This window comes from Armigeres subalbatus, chromosome 2 (assembly GCF_024139115.2).
Source record: "Armigeres subalbatus isolate Guangzhou_Male chromosome 2, GZ_Asu_2, whole genome shotgun sequence".
NCBI lineage: Eukaryota > Metazoa > Arthropoda > Insecta > Diptera > Culicidae > Armigeres > Armigeres subalbatus.
Genome location: NC_085140.1, coordinates 408,914,444 through 408,932,022, shown reverse-complemented (window position 1 = coordinate 408,932,022; position 17,579 = coordinate 408,914,444). Strand labels below are relative to the sequence as shown.

At 38.6% G+C, this 17,579-nt stretch overlaps 1 protein-coding gene across 2 annotated transcripts in view; it reads left to right on the top strand.

The window, feature by feature from the left end:
* The first annotated feature begins 367 nt into the window (after positions 1-367).
* The window catches only part of LOC134213358 (suppressor of hairless protein), a 65,356-nt gene continuing 48,144 nt past the window's right edge, over positions 368-17,579 (top strand). The window contains exons 1-2 of one of the 2 annotated variants that reach the window (XM_062692350.1): positions 368-554; positions 4,941-5,880. In XM_062692350.1, the coding sequence (XP_062548334.1) occupies positions 5,620-5,880 (261 nt within the window). In that variant the 5' untranslated portion in view covers positions 368-554; positions 4,941-5,619. Of the gene's footprint in view, positions 883-4,940; positions 5,881-17,579 lie in introns of both variants that reach the window. The other variant, XM_062692349.1, reaches the window with a different exon arrangement.

The window sequence follows — 17,579 nt, the reverse complement described above, 5'->3', positions numbered from 1 at the left end:
CAAAACAATCCCGCCAAACTTAGCGCAAAGACGGCAACAGCGCATGTGAACCGAAACAGGTGTTCATTCGCTATTCATTTCATTCGGAAGGTACCGGTCCGATGGCACCAACACTAACCATTCATAAACGCTACACACGCACTCCACTCCAGCTCATCATCATGCTTTGGCGTTTTTACAACCAACTCCGTTTGGTGTCTGCTGGCCGCACCATCGGCGGAGAGCGGTATTTTGTGCAGGCTGAGCTTCTCTTGATTCGTGCATTGGTGTGCGTGCGCTCGAGAGAAACAACCTAACTGCGTGCGGTGCTGCTGGGCTGGCTTTGACGATGTTTACGGGGATTGATGGGAGAGAGGTTTTGTTTGCCTACGCGAGTTCGAACCAAGGCAACTGATCTGTCGCCGCTCCGTTCATACGTTATCGTGAATGCGTTGAGTGTAGTCGCGCGTAGTCGGCGGGTTTCGGCTCTCACAAAACTGTTTTCCTTCCCATTGAAGTGAAAATAATTCGGTGGAAATTTATGCGTGGATGGATGGCAGTACGGTGCTTTTGAGGTGAAATTGATTGAATTTCTTATTGTAGACTTTAATGTCGCGAATGTTCAGAATGATTTGAACTGAATGTGAACAAGGAAGTGGGGGAAGCCTTGAACTTGAGAGTGATAGGATTCGAATGTATTGAATTATTAAGTGTAAACATAAGAACCGGGGAAGCATCCTGCAGACAGACATCTGTCGTTCAGTGGTTGTTGAATTTTTCGGAGAAAGTGTATCGACTAAGAACTGGTAAACTAAAGTAAGGTTATGTTGCATAGTGTTTCTGTTTTATTCGATTCTGACATTAACGAATATTGCTGAGTGATTTGGATAACGGTGTTCATCGGTAAGTGGTTTATCTTCTACTCGTAATTTATTTCATTTGTTCAATGTGTTGGATGAAGCAAACGAGCATGGAATCATGCAGCTGGATGACACCGATGGTAGTGATGCCAGATGTTAGTTACATTATTTGGATTATAGCTTTGAAAAATATTTAGATAAAACAGGTGAGATTTGTCAAATTTTTATTCATGACTCCAATGGGAGTGTTACCAAACCTGTAATGCAACTTTTACAAGAGTACCAAAAGTTTATGTGAGCCGGGATAATTCAAATGTACATAATTTCCGCCTTCCAAATTTGTGTAACTAGTCAAATTTGTCTCACTTTGTCTTTTTTTTCTTTTGTGATGTCTGTTGTCAGACGCCCTGGGACCAATCATGGTCCATCTCGCCTGACTTTGTCTGTTTGCAACAACACTTTGTCCCTCTAACAAATCCATCCTGTGACAAGTGTGGAGACGTAGAGATCTCGGTTTCTAGTAACAGGAGATGTTACATTTACAAATCATCCCTTCCCTTCCATGAGCAAATTACCAGCGTCGTTGTTGATTCTCCTAGGGTCTATTCATAATGTATGTTACACATTTAAAGGAGGAGGAAGTTGAACAAATCTTTATCTTTGCTACACTTGAAGGAAGCGGAGGTAGTGGATACGCTCAAACAATAGAGGTAATAAACCATAAAGGACGATTGTCGCTGCGGTTCCCTTTGTTCTCGTTCCCAAACATGTTGGGTACACAACTGTCAAAACGTACTGATTTTTCCTTCGTTGACATTTAGTGCCCTATCCTCGCCAGCAAAAGATGTTTCGCCAGTGGCGACAGCGACAATCTTCCTCTACACGCAAAAAAATGTTGCGATCGAAACTACCATTCCGAGGGTTAACATAAAAATATACACTGACGATTTTCAGCAGATAAGAAATCCGTTTGTTTTTACCATGCGCGTAGTAAAAATCAACTGAGGCCCTTATGGAATGTTGTCACATAAACAGAAACAGTGGTTAATTGTTCTGAAATTTCATGGTAGTTTTAAAAACAGAGCGTAGTCTACGAAATGGTAAATTTTATCACGGAATTTTGTCTGTGTATAATATATTACCTCTATTGTTCAAACTAATGCCCCTTTCTGATAGAGAAAGCCTTTTTTTTTGACAGAAGTTTGCTTTTCAATGTATGTTTACAAAGTCCTGTACGCCTAAATTACTAAGGGGCTGTCCATATACCACGTGGATAGGTTTTGATCAGTTTTAGATTCCCCTTTTCCCAGCGTGGACAATTGATCATATACGAATTACAAAAAAAATGTGTGAACCGTGAACATTCGCCATACTCCCCTCCTCCTAAACTGTCCACGTGTTATATAGACAGCCTTTAAGTATCTGTTTTGAATTTTTGTTGGTTTGAAGGTAATAATGGTTTGAGTTATGAAGATGATTTGCGATAGCCACTACAATGTAATGGGCATCAATAATAAAAACACAGACAAATGGATATAACACGAAGGTTAGTTTATAATATTGTGAAACTCACATGTGAATATGTACATTATGCGGAAGATATTGATTTGAAAAATGTATTTGATGTAACCACTTTCCCTTCGATGGGACTCGAACCCATGACCCTACAATACGCTAGACTGGTGCTTACACCAACTAAGCTACGAAAGACCTCCGTCGGCCTTCGCAACCTAGCGGCTACTGAACGAGCTCGAAATTCCCAAATTGGACGCATAGTCAAATCACTCGCAATCCATTTCTCAAGCCAACACTTCCACATGTGTATAGTACACTTTCACATTAGAGGAGCGTGAGTATTTAGAATGTCTGGCGGCTATACACATTCTTTATCAGCAACTGTACTGATCAAGTGAGGTTGTGTAAGCTATTTGCCAGTCGGTCGTCAAGCTCAGACCCGACCACATTGCGTAGCAAAGCATCCAAGGAGTTACGATTTGGTTGTTGCGTTAAAAAATGTCCAACACGAGGAACGAACTCGAGTCCATTAAGTGATGTCCCAACGCTCTGCTTGTCGGTCGCCCTTGCTTGTTTCTTGTGAACTGGTTATGCATTTTGTCGACTGGTGAGCTGGTTGTACAGCCATGAATAAAGTTTTAATCATGAATTATGATCATGATTTCTTGTATTGACAAATTTTATGGTTTCATAAACATAGACCGAAACATGATCATGGGAATGCATTTGTTTCTATTAGCATTAGCATTGTTACGGTGTAATTCGTAGATTGGACACTAGTGATACTCATGTTTTACTTTTGAGATCCTTATCTAGAATGCTACCATCAAGAAGGGGAGTAGTCCTTGATTCCAGTCTCAAATAAAAATAACAAAAGCATGAGGATTACTACTCCTGGCCACGCCCATCTTTACCGTAACTAGGGAGAGGTAGGAAGTGTTGATGTAGTACTTACTTAACGAGAGGCCACCGACTTAGCGACACCCTCATAAGTACCACGGAGTTGGATAATGAGGAAGGCAATCGTTGGGTCAGGATTTGTCCGGTAGCTAGCAATGTAACCGTGGTAGATCTTACCCCTTAACACACCACGTAAAGGTGTCTACCCAGCATTACGGGTCATGGAAATGCATTTGTTTCCATGTATAAAAACGAGCTCTTTATTATAAGACATTCGCTGATTTTTATACAAAATGGTCACGTTTAAGAATCAATATCTCGATGTTTAGCGATAAGATTGAGGACATTTTTAGCATCCCAGCCACAAACAAATGATCTAAATTATCATTTAATGATTGTTTTAATGATTGCTTTCGGAGACGAGCCAGCCTCGGGCTGAAAGTCTCTTTAATAAAGATAAAAAAAAAAAAAAAAAAAAAAAAAAAAAAAAATGATTGTTTTTTTGTGTGCATGTGCAAAGCACTTTTAGTTGGCAATAATCATAAGTGGTGGTTTCATATAACTTCAAAGCTCCATACAAGTTAAGTGGCTTTATAATTATTTCTAACTGAAACGTGCCTTTTCAGTATACATGCATACAAAAAACAATCATTAGTAAAAAATTTAGGTCATTTTAGGCTGGATGCCAAAAATGTAATCAATCTAATCGCTAGAAATCGAAATTTTGAACTTCAAACATGACCATTTTATATGAAATTCTGTGAATGCTTTATAATTATTTCTGGGGTGTATGTATCTAGTGTTACATGTGCAATGGTACATTATGCACAGGGATCCGAGAATTTTTCCCACCCGAAAACATCCTAGGCCGGACCGAGAATCGAACTCATACTGTCGGTAATATTACGGGCTTTCTCGCCCGTTAATTTGGGATTGTGATTTCATTAGTCACATAGGGACCAACCTTCGGGGATGCAGCATACTTGCTCTGGCTTCCTAAAAAGTGGTTTCATCCCCTTAGTGTTTGGCCCAGATTTATAGCACAAATAAAGCATAAGGCACAAATCTCATTGAAAACGGACAACAGCAGAAATGTATTCAACTCAACAAGAATTTAGCACTGATTATTATCGTTTAAGACGAGTTAAGTAATTCCATTTAATTCCACCAATTATTTCGGTATCTTTGCAGATACGTATTTCGACCACAACTGTGTCGTCTTCAGTGTCTCGAACTTGACTCGACTTGAGTACGAGACACAGAAAACGACCACACAGTTGTGGGCGAAATACGTATCTGCAAAGATATCGAAATAATTGGTGGAATTAAATGGAGTTACTTAACTCGTCTTAGATGGTTGAATACATTCCACTGAAAAGAGCTTAAAATATTTTTTACTGATTATTAGTTTACGGAAGTAGAGATCTAAAAATCCGTGATTAATGCGTGAACTTTTTCGATCTGCTCTTGATATTGATTAATCATGTAAAAGACCTTATAATACGATTACGTCTCATTTTTTTTTATCATTCATTATTGTTATGCGACCATGTTATTTGGCATCACTTCTTCAGCTCTATTTATATTTAAAAATATATTCCAGAGAGAATGAACCTAACTAACTTCATTCAGTAGAATTGTCGGTATATGTTTTTTTTTCTTGTCTCGTTTCTTGTTTCTTCGCAGGTTTTGACAAACAGCATTGGCCAGCATCGATTTTCGCTGTGTGAATGCTCTGGGTTCTCTGCGCAACTGAAGATAGTGTAGTGTGTATAGCTTTGTTCCCCGTGTAGCAAAAGGACATCGTCATTCGCAAGACATTCGGAAACTGAAGAGAATCTGCAGTTTTAGTCCAGGTCCAATTGACTGATAGTCATAACAGATATCGCGAGTCGTGAACATTAATGCGTACGTGGGATTTCTATGAATGAATGGGCTTTGACTCTATCACCGCTCAAACGCCTGCATCTTGCTCTAGAAATGGTGTTCGTGAAAGCTGCAGGAAGAAATTGCGGTGGCTGCCGATGCTGGTAGCGAGAAGCCATGATCCGGATCTCGGCCGTCGTTTCGTGTCTCGGGTGTTCGCATAAGTAGTGTGAGAAAATAAGAGGGCAAAAGATGAATGAATGAGCAAAAATGCATTAAGTGTTAAAATGCTGCTGATTATTGTGGAATTGTTACAGAAGGAAATCCAGTGAGTCAATTTTTCCATTGCTAGAGAGCCATCAATTGGTTTGCAAAAACTACGAGCTCGAGAAAAGGCTAAAAGTTGATTTATAACAGCGGCCTTGATTCGCCCCTCATCCATCCTGCAGGTTAAAAAAAAATAGTTCATACATACACAATCGCATTCCAATCCACCACCATGCCACATCAGTACGGAATTCCGGGGTACGGCCAGACACCGCCGAGTCCTCCCACGCACCATGGAGGTGCGCTCATTCCACGACTCGGTGGCGGAGCTGTGATACCGGTTTCGGCCAACACTGGAAGCGCTGGAAGTATGGGACCATCCGGGAATCCGCTCTTCCGGGGTCCCATCGAGGAGCGGCGCTTGACGCGGGAAGCGATGGAGAAGTACTTGCGGGATCGCAACAACATGGTCATTGTGATATTGCATGCAAAGGTAATTATTTATTCATCTCTCAATCATCATCAACAGCAGCAGCAGAATTAAGGTTCGCTCAGCCTCTCGGGAGGTAGAGCGAGAATATCAATTTGGGGTGCGCGGTATCGCAAAGATTTGAAATGTGTCTTCCTGTTACTTCAGCAACTATGGTGATAGTCAGTAAGTACACTTGTACCACACGATATGATGCTATGTATAAAAAAATGTCGGTGCTGACTAGTGCGGCTATTATTCAAACAACATATACGTATACCTAATCTGACTGTGTAGTTAGCTTTAGTTGGGGTCAGACGGTCCATGCGAAATTATAGAATAGGAAGATTATTTTTTAATTGCTTTTATCTTGCTGTGTAGTGTTGAAGAAGGAAGAGAGCTAAACTAACTAAAAATGCAAAATGCTAGTTATTCCACCTGGAAGTTATTTTCTTGCGAATCGTTAGGTTAATGTTTCCAATACTTGAAAATATATTTTATTCAAATTTTTGTCATTGGATAAAATATATTTTGAATTTTGATAATGGGAAAACGAATATCTGTGAGCAAGATACTAGGGACAGAGGTTGAGGCTGAATATTTGAATTCATCACGTACTGGAAGCTGTACAATAGACCTCTTCATGTTTTCAAAAAGTATCGAAAATTCAACCGGTCAGCACAGAATCTCAATTCTTATGCTAAAATAAGCCTCCTGTCAAATTTTCAGCTAATTCGGATAAAATGTCGAGGTGGCTCAAGTCAATTTAGTGTTTTTGAGCTATTTTCAATTTTGGAAAAAATCTAACAAGAGATATAAACGTCGAAAATTATCGCAACAACCTCTATACGGAAGCTTTGGGTGTGCTCTACAAGTCTTGTGAACATTGCGATTCGTTCCGTTCACGTTTTGTCCATGTTAAAGTGATTTTCAAGCTTTTAAGTGCATAAAAATACTGTTTCCCACAAAAGTCGTTGTTCTACAAAATTCTTGAATTTATGACAAATGATTGCTAATTTATTATATTATTATTCCTCTTTTTTCTCTAAAAAATTGAGTAATATAATTGTCACTCTGCGATTTATCGTTAAATTATTAAAAATCAGAAGCTGAACATTTGTCATAAATTTGCACGTTAGGATTTCTTCAAACAAGTTGTTCGAACAAAACATAAATCATATCATATGATATTTGATGCTTACAACAAACGACTTCCAAATTTTGTTAATTTCACCATATGTCTGCATGCTTTTAACATTGAGTGCATCGTAGTAACAAGTGAAATCGAAGCTTCTTTGTTTGAACAACTTGTTTAAAGAAATCTCAGCGTGCAAATTTATGACAAATATTTTGCTTCTGATTTTTAAAAATTTAACGATAAATCGCACATTGACAATTATACTACTCAAATTTCCAGAGAAAAAAGAGGAATAATAATATAATAAATAAGAAATCATTTGTTATAAATTCAAGAATTTTGTAGAACAACGACTTTTGGGAGAAACAGTATTTTTATGCACTTAAAAGCTTGAAAATCACTTTAACATGGACAAAACGTGAACGGAACGAATCGCAATGTTCACAAGACTTGTAGAGCACACCCAAAGCTTCCGTATAGAGGTTGTTGCGATAGTTTTCGACGTTTATATCTCTTGTTAGATTTTTTCCAAAATTGAAAATAGCCCAAAAACACTAAATTGGCTTGAGCCACCTCGAAATTTTATCCGAATTAGCTGAAAATTTGACAGGAGACTTATTTTAGTATAAGAATTGTGATTCTGGGCTGACCGGTTGAATTTTTGATACTTTTTGAAAACATGAAGAGGTCTACTGTACAACGCTTCAAATTTATTTCAATTTTCTCCCATACAAACTAGCAATTTGTCAAATCCTATTGATTAAAAAGTTGCATTTTTGGAAAACTCAATTCTTTCCAGACCCACTAAGTAATTGCCTACTTTTGGGATAGAGTAAAGCGGGGCAAATTTGCGCACTTAACTCTGCCTTACCATAACTTTTGATGGGAATGCTTTAAAATGGACCTTGTTAGCAGCATATCTTTTTTTTTTTCTTATTAGCATTACATCCCTCACTGGGGCATTTTCGCCTCGCAGCTTACTTCCACCTCCAGCAGATTTCCCAGTTATTAACTGTAAGGTTTCTATCCAAGTTATTATTTTTACATTCTTATACCATGAGGCTAACACGATGATACTTTCATGCACAGGGAAGTCAAGAAAATTTCCTAAGAGAGCCACCTTCAGCATGGTGTTGCTTTGTAGATGTGCATCTTACTGCACGGCTAACGAAGGCCCAGCAAATACGCTATCTTATTGTCTTCAAGGTTTTTTTTGACAACCTTACTGATATATTCCATTTATATTTAATTCTGATTTTCAATAATTATTGAGATAGTTATCGTTCCGTGTTTACTAATGTAAAAAAATCAACTGTTGATGAACTATGGTCAAAGATCTGTCCATCTAGACCCCTTTCAAATTGTAAGCTTTTATTCGTACATTGTAACTATTGTTATTATTTTCATGATTTTCATGATTCATGTTTATTAATACTCGTAAAGTAGGCAATTTGAATACGTTCCAACTTTTAAAGCTGTGCTTACCTGCCCCAGCAGTGCTTTTTCTATTAAAGCAATTTTTACAAAAATCTATGGTTCAATCAAAGTTAATTGCCTATTTTTCAAACCACCCTTCGATGGGACTCGAACCCACGACCCTGAGGGAAAGTGGTTACCGCCAATACATTTTTCAAATCAAAATTTTCCACATAATGTAAATATTCACATCTGAGTTTTCAGAACATTATAAAAAAAATCTATGATTTTTGTCCAGAAAAGCATGTTTGGAAAAGGGGCCCTTGAAGAAGGCATACAACGTATACACGTACGAAAGCTCATAGCTCCTTACCACAACGGGTTATGAAGAACAGAATACTTTGAAGGTTCAGGTTTCTGTAGTCAATTTCAATTAGTAATAGTTTACCAAATATATGGAAACGCAGTTGCGCATAAACTGGGCAGTTACATATCAGATGATAAGAAGTTCCATAATCGGATTCACAACTGTGATAGTAGTTAGTTAGACAAATGATTCAACACGATGAATATTTTCCATGTGATAGTTGAGTCGGCAGTTACCGGCAGAGACGGCTAAGACACTGCAATTCTGTTCAGACAAATTAGCTAAATAGTTTGCTACTACCGGAGATGGCTCTGGGGTTTGTCGACATGAATCCAAACTACTCCAAAACCATTTGTGCTTAGTGGAAGCCCAAGAGCTAATCAAACGCTTTACCCATCACTTAGATATTGGAATAGCTGGCACAGGACCAATAAAGTTTTGTGATGCTCCAATGCTCCAGTTTCCAGCTATGGAAGAATGGCCAGGTACCTATATAAGGTGTAACGTATTCACTTAATTCAGTTCCTCAATTTGAATTCGACATGCGATTACTAAATTCGACCTTGAGTTGGCCGAAGCGAGAGCTTTGATAGCTGCTTGGCTATCTGAACAGAAGTATATCAATTTGCCCATAGTGTGTTTCTGCAGTGCGGACTGCACTCCACACATAATGGCAAATATTTCCGCTTGAAAGACAGTGCAGTGTCTACCCAGTGAGTGTGACTGTTCCATTCTAAGCTCACGCGAGTAGACACCTGCACCCGCTCTACTTTCGAAGAGGGAGCTGTCAGTGTAACAAACAATGCTGTCCGACATACTTCTCTCCAAATAGCCAGATGTCCACTTATCCCGCGAGGGGAATTGTGTTGAACATATCCTATAAGGAAAACTACTAGTGAGGACAGTTCTGTCCCAATCAACCATGAACTGTAACATCGAAGTGTGTGTGGAACTGCGGTTTACTGGATTCTCTTCCATGAAACCGAGAACCCACAATCGGTAAGTATAAGAAAGTGCTTCTTGTTTGAGATGTATGGTTAGTGGGGCCACGTTGAAGAGAACCTCGAGAGCAGCCGTGGGAGTTGAAGATAACCATTGCCATTAGGCACATTCTTTGATCGTACAACTGTTGTGTAAATCCATTTGATATATTTGTGTTTAAGACCCCAAGTTTAAAAAAAAATTTCGCCGGTGTTGGCCGAAAGCCATACACGCCTTCTTGACTCTGAGCCCAATGTTAGGTGTCCAGGAGAGCTTGGAATCAAGAATTAGTCCTACATACTTTACCTGATCCGTTACATTGATTTCAGAGTCCAAAGATGTAATGGGCAAATACCATCACAATCAAGGTTTTTCCAGCCGGATCGTTCAGCAGATCGAAGAGCCTTCTTGTAGGCTTTCCAAGCCGACTTTCCGTCCCTGCTGAATGGCGTCTGTTCCAACACCTCCTGCACTGCTCCTTGAGTTTAACCAATTCGGAATTCCATCATGAGGTTCCTCTTGAGGTTTTCACAGAACGCAAAGGGCAAGCTTCTTCGAAAGCTTCCACGATTTGCAACGTTGTAGTATCAACGGCATCATCCAAGTCGGTAGGAGTTTCAATGGTTGGTAGATATCCATGAAATTTTGACGAGAGCAACTCTGTATAGAGATCTCAGTTGGTTGAACGAGGATTTATAAAAGGCAAGGTCTGCGAAGTAACAATCAAATGATCAAAGTAGATGTAGCGAAGGTCATATATGGATTCCTCATCTGACACATGCCAATTCGTCAACTCGTGACTGATTCTATTGGAGCAGAGAGTTATATCTAATACTTCTGCCCTATTAGATACCAAAAGGTTGGGCGATTGCCTATGTTAAGTAAACCAAGTTCGGTACTACTTAAGTATTCCATCAAGCTGGAGCCTCTCAGATTGATATACGAGCTACCCCAGATGATGTGATGAACTTTAGCATCACTGCCGACAATTAGCGGAAGGCCTTTTGAAGTGCAATAAATGACAACTTCAGAAAAAAATATTTAGGCTCTTTCTAGTGGAATGTATTCAACCGTCTAAGACAAGTTTAGTACTTTTCATTTAATTCCACTACGTTTTGTTATCTATGCAGATACGTATTTCGACCTCAACTGTGAGGTCGAAATACGTATCTGCAAAGATAACAAAACGTAGTGGAATAAAATGGAAAATACTAAACTCGTCTTAGACGGTTGAATGACAACTTGTTTGAAAGCATCCGTAGGGGATGGTTCATCATGTGTTAAATAAACCGAACAATAGACGTATTTTCTGACGGGCGTTCCACCAGTTACTTCAATTGTGACAGCACATACATCTCTGGTTGTTAGTTCAGAGATAGGTGTAGCAACGATAGCGTTGTTAACAAGTACACATACACGCGGCATTGATCGATTGTTTGCTATTTCATAACTGAAAGCAGCAAAACCGGTTACCTAGGTAGAAACTACCCTTGCGTAAATAGGGTTTCTGCACAAAAGCCACTAGGGATTTGCCATTTTGCATAAGTCTACAAAGATTAATCGTTGCTGTTCTTTTATGCTGTAGATTGGTTTGAGCTATCTTAACTGTAGCCATTGCGAATTAAGATAATACACTCCACCATTTCAATATTTATGTGAACAGCAACGATTAAACCAAGTCGATATCTTATCAAGAATGTCAAAGACGAAACACAGAGTACACTGTGAAAATCCATAAAGCGAATCCATATAGGTGACAATTTAATGAAAAACTAAAACATAATCCTACCCTTATTTAACCTCAAGTTGAGATTGAATAATAGTAGCCGATTATTTCGGAGAAGCAAAAAGTCAACTACGCCATAGCTCTGGTTAGCGCAGTAAGGGCTCAATACTGTGAAGAGTGCCCTGGTGCTTCACAGACTCCGTTAGCGGTTGGGTTTTTATTAAAGCCGCTGCCGTGTCAAGCATATCTGTCCCATGTCGAAAAATATGCAACTGAGAAAAATGCGATTGAAGTTGGAAACATATTTTTCAGTTTGTAGCTAAATTTCCCCATGAAATTTTGATTAATAAACGTATATCGATGAAAATAGTGTATTTCTAATGGCTTAGTATGTTTCAAAATATAAAAACTGTTTTTTAGTGAAATTTATTCAGTGGGACATTTATGCCGCGAAATTGAAGACAAAATGGATAATTCCAAGCATATTTGTCCCAGTGCTAGAGTATCATCAGATTACTTTGCGCTTAGCAAAAGTTCAGTTGGGTCTGGATAATAACCTGATTCAAATTAGGGATCATACACATATTACGTAAGCAATTTTTCTGGGTTTTTTGACCCCCCCCTCCCCCATGTAAGATTTTTTTCATACAAATGATTTTTTATTTATATGGTGCGTAAGAAAACGACGAACCCCCCCCCCCTCCCCCCATAAGTGCTTACGTAATATGTGTACGTCCCCTTAGATGCATTAGGTCTTTTCAAAGCGTATTGTAGTAAGGGGCCATACACTAATAACGTAAGCTTTTGGGGGAGGGGCTCTTACGCTCCATAGAAAAAAATGTGTATAAAAAAGCTGACATGGGGACGAGTGTGTCTGATATTATACCTTACATAAGAGTAAGGACAGTGAGAATTGGTTCCTATACATAATTTGATCCTGAAATAAATTCAGGATAATTATGTTTCAGCGCAGATGGATTTTTGGAAGAAGCATCAAAATCAGGTTCCGTGGTAACTCAATACCGCAATACTGCGAAGGTGTTTGATGATTCCTATGAAATTTATTTCAGATTAGCATCTGATGTGTCGAGTGGAAAATTCCACCTGCTGTATGAACATTTGAAAACACATGTTTAGGACCATTTTTTCGTAATAAGTTGCACTCGACGGGAAATTCGGCCCAATAGTTTGCTATTGAAAATCGTTTAGTCACTTCGTTCCGAAGCTATTGCAAAAATCTTGTATACACAGGATTTTGTTTTCACACGATTTTTTTTTCGCTCGTGTTTTTGATCGTGTGACTTCAACTTACCACCAAAATCTTCGCAACATGTTTCAAAAAATCCAGAATAAATCAAAGAAAAATCACATGATAATTAATATGCGTTAAACATTCAGGATGAGCGCAAAATTGAAAAAAATTAAATCGTGTAAAATCGTGTAACAAAATCAAAATATACACTTGTAAATGAATTGGGCCTACCTTATAGCCATGCGCTTAGAAGCACGACTACAAAGCGATGATGCTTAGGTGGCTTGGTTGGACTCACGGTCAAAGGAATTTTCGGGTGCAATTAGGCATAAAAGTATTATCGTGTTAGCCTCATCATATACGAATGCAAAAATGGAAATGCCAATAAGGAAAGAAGAAAAAGTGTAAATAAATACATAGAATTCGAATTAAAATGAGAGACTATTTTCACTTAAGTTTTAATATAAATATGCTAAATATGCTTCAATTATTGCTTTTCAATTTTCATGATGTACAAGAAAGGCATCAACGATGTTAGGTGGATTAACCTTTTTTGCCCATTGAAACTATACCACAACTCATATTGGTCGGCGTAGCACCAAGTTAGAATTCGGAAGTAGGGACTTCCGAACCGAACTTTCTTCCGAAGTTTTATTTGTCAAACTAATTGATGCGTTGTTTAGCGCATCTTCAGGCGAATCCAGCGCACTACTTCCGAAGTTGGTAAAGTTGCCTGTATCTGGAGAAAAATCCAACTTCGGTATAAAAAGCGGTATAAATTTATTCCGGATAGACAATATTCTATCTCTGAATGATTTGACAATGAAAGTTGGCCTCTTCGAAGTAATTTAATACATGTTATATGAAATTTGTTTCAATGGGACAGTTATGCTTGGAAATTCTACAATGGGACAAAATGACCCGATATTTTTTCGCCAAGTTTTCGAACAAACTATATGTATTTATTTGTTCACAATAAAATATACATTAATTTAGAACGTTTGTTGCAATAAACTCAAAAATGATAAAAATCGACATGGGACAGATATGCTTGGGACGGCAGGCATCACACTAAGAATTTAGGGTCACTTGAATGGTGGACTTCTACCACTGGAACAGGCAACTCGTAGCGTTATTCTTAGCCAGGCAACCGACTGCCGATACCACACGGTTATCTAGACTGTTCATGGAGAGAAGTTCTAGACCAACATTTAAAAAGGCCGTAACAGCCAAAATTTATTCCTTCTGATTCTTCATCTACATATATAGCTATATATGGTGACTGTTACGCCCTTTTCAAATGTTGGTTTACAGTTGACGGTGACTTTACGTCAACTCTCAATGTGACCGAACAGCCGGCCAGATTTAGTCATGATTAATGAATAATGGATTATTTATTCATTGCTAGCAGACCCGACGAACTTCGTTTCGTCTAGAATTGATGTATTCTCTGATTAGTTCTCGCGTTATGCAGAAATATATGCTTCATTTGTATGGGACCCCTCCTTTCCAGAAGGGGGGGGTTCGAATCACCACAGAAATATATCTTCGCTTCCAAAATCTCCACATGTTAGATTTGGTTCCATTTGCTTGATTATTTCTCGAGTTGTGAAGAAATTGGTGTTTCATTTGTATGGCAGTCCCCTTTTCCAAAGAGAGGAGGATTTCAATCATTTAATCATTAATCACTAATCATATTCATAATTGTTTTGAGTTTATTCATTAATCATCAATTTTAATCATTGCATACATCGCTTTTATTCATTAATCTTTAATCAAAATCATATAATTTTTATACCTTTTAATAACCTAATTTGGAATTAAGGTTACTTGATTATTAATAACTATGCCAATCATTCAATTTGATTTTTCATAATCATTAATCAATCGTTAATTGTTAATAATTAATCGTACACACATGTCAACATTTAATCACGATCGGTAATCGTCAATCGCCCTTTGAAGCATTACTTTCTGGTTGTACCGAAGGGACTATGGGCTTGGCGGCAATGGAAACGGTTTAGCGGGTCGGGGATGTAGTCCTGCCTCCCTCGTTTGCTGTTGGAGGTAGTCCCTAACTCCGCACTTCCTGGACAACCCAGGATGTCTGTTGAGCAGATTCCCCCTCCATTGCTTGGGAAGAAAAAAAAATCGTCAATCGTGATCGTGAACCATTGTCAAAGATGTTAATCATAATCATTGTCAAAAATTAATAAATCATTAATCATAATCTTTAATCATAGAGTTGAATGATTTAATCATAACAAATTGAATCTTTATTCAATAACGCTCTGGATGGCACTTCAAATTTGAATTGACCATTTTTTTACATAAGAAAATTATTTTGAGCTTTTTAGTGGAATGTCTTCACTTGTCATAAGACGAGTTTATACCATCCCATTGAATTCCACCACTTAATTGTATCTTGACAGATACGTATTTCGACCTCAACAGTAAGGCCGTCTTCAATGTCTCGTACTTGACTCGACTCAATGGGATGGTATAAACTCGTCTTATGACAAGTGAAGACATTCCACTAAAAAGCTCAAAATAATTTTCTTATCAGAAGTCGAGTCAAGTACGAGACACTGAAGACGGCCTTACTGTTGAGGTCGAAATACGTATCTGTCAAGATACAATTAAGTGGTGGAATTCAATGGGATGGTATAAACTCGTCTTATGACAAGGGCTTTTTTTTACGTTGCGTTGTAACGGAGTATTTCGTAGATTGCATACTGATAGCTGTCATGTATATTGCCGGCCACGCCCATCTTCTCCTTTAGTAGGGAAGGGAAGGAAATGATGATATGACATCTACTTACATCTACTTAGAGAGGCCAGCGACTCACCGACGCACTCATAGATGTCAAGAAGTTGGATGGTTGGTAGGGAATTACAGCCCTGTTACAGCCAGCATTCGCATGACACTTTCTTGCGTCATGTCATTCTAGCCTTCATGTTGAGCAACAAGCACGAAAGTCCATCGCCATGTCTTAGTCCTAGCGTGATTCGAACGAACTGGAGTGTTCACAAAGCTTTGCACGCCATCTACCGTTGCTTTGATCAATCTGATAGGCTTCCCAGGAAAGCTGTTCTCCTCCATAATTTTCAATATCTCTACGCGATCTATACTGTCGCACGTCACCTTGAAATCGATGAACAGATGGTGCGTTTGGGACCTGGTATTGACGTTATTTTTGAAGGATTTGCCGTACAGTAAAGATCTGGTCCGTTGTCGAGTTGCCGTCAACGAAGCCGGCTTGATAACTTCCCACAAACAAATTGGTGACAGACAACAGAAGATGATCTGGGATATAATCTTGTAGACGTCCTTAACCTTCTGTCTGTGCTCAAAAAAACTTACGTTGTCTGTGCTCTGGGGTCAAATTGACCCCAAATTGAAATTGCTATAACTTTTTCAATGTTTGGCCAATTTTGGATTTTTGGGGCTGTTTCGAAATATAATTTAATCATCTTTCAGACCGTTACCAAAGATTGACTATAGGTGGGCGGGTACATCGCGGGGAGGGGTTTTAATGAACAAGGATACAAAAACAGTGATTTTCATGATTATTTTACTTATATCCGAAAATCATACCCATTTTGAACTGCAACTTTTTTAAAAAGTCTGTGCAGGAAGGCATGTGCTTTGGCATGAGGCGTTGATAAGTTTAGAACTCGGCCGCCAGGTGGTGGTATATTTGAATTCATTATTTTAGACTACTCAAGATATTCCGATGTATAGAATTCTCCTCAGTGTAAATATTCTTATCGCACAAATTTAAAATGGGAAGAAATGCTCATTATATTGAGCACCACTTTGTAGTGATAGACATCCTGAACAATGTTGCCGAATACAACTTGGGTGTAAGTATGAGGGATCTCAAGCTAAAGCAATATTTCATATATGCAAGAATATTGCAAGTACACTAGCGCCGCCTATTTGTAAATTTCCTTGTTATTTATTCCGTCGCATGACAGTCTATTCCCACCAGACGAACTTTGTTACAGACGTCATCTTTACAAATGTCAAAATTGTGCGATTAGAATATTTACAATGAGGAAAATTCTATATATCGGAGTTACTTGAGTAGTCTAAAATAATGAATTCAAATATACCGCCACCTAGCGATCAAGCGCTAAACTAATCAATGCCTCATGCCAAACCACACGCCTTTCTGCATAACCTTTTTGAAAAGGTGCAGTTCAGAATGGGTAGGATTTTCAGATATAATAAAATAAGCATGAAAAATCACTGTTTTTTACCCTTTTTTACGAAAATCCCTCCCCGCGATTTACCCGTCCACCTATAGTCAATCTTTGGTAACGACCTGAAATAATTAAATTATCTTTCGAAACAGCCCCAAAAATCCGAAATTGGCCAAACATTAAAAAAGTTATAGCAATTTCAATTTGGGGTCAATTTGACCCCAGAGCACAGACAACGTAAGTTTTTTGAAAAAAGGACACTGTAGCGCATATTTTCAAGATTTTTCAAGCGAATTTGCACATAGGAGACAGATTTCGGCTAGTTTTACCAAACTACCAAAAATTTGGAGAATCGGTTGAAAACTAAAAAAATGGCAGCCACTCAAAGTGGCCTGGGGTCATATTGACCCCAGAGCACAGACAAAAGGTTAAGGGAATTGCTCGAAAGTTCTCACACTCTGGCATGTCGCCTGTAGATGGGGCATCTTGATTAGCTCAACTCAGATACCATCCTTACCAGCTGCTTTATTGGTCTTAAGCTGTTGGATGGGATACTTAACTTCCCTCAAGATGAGCGCTGGTTGGCTTCCATTGTCCGCTGAACTGACGCAGTCATCTCCTTTGCTGCCTTGAC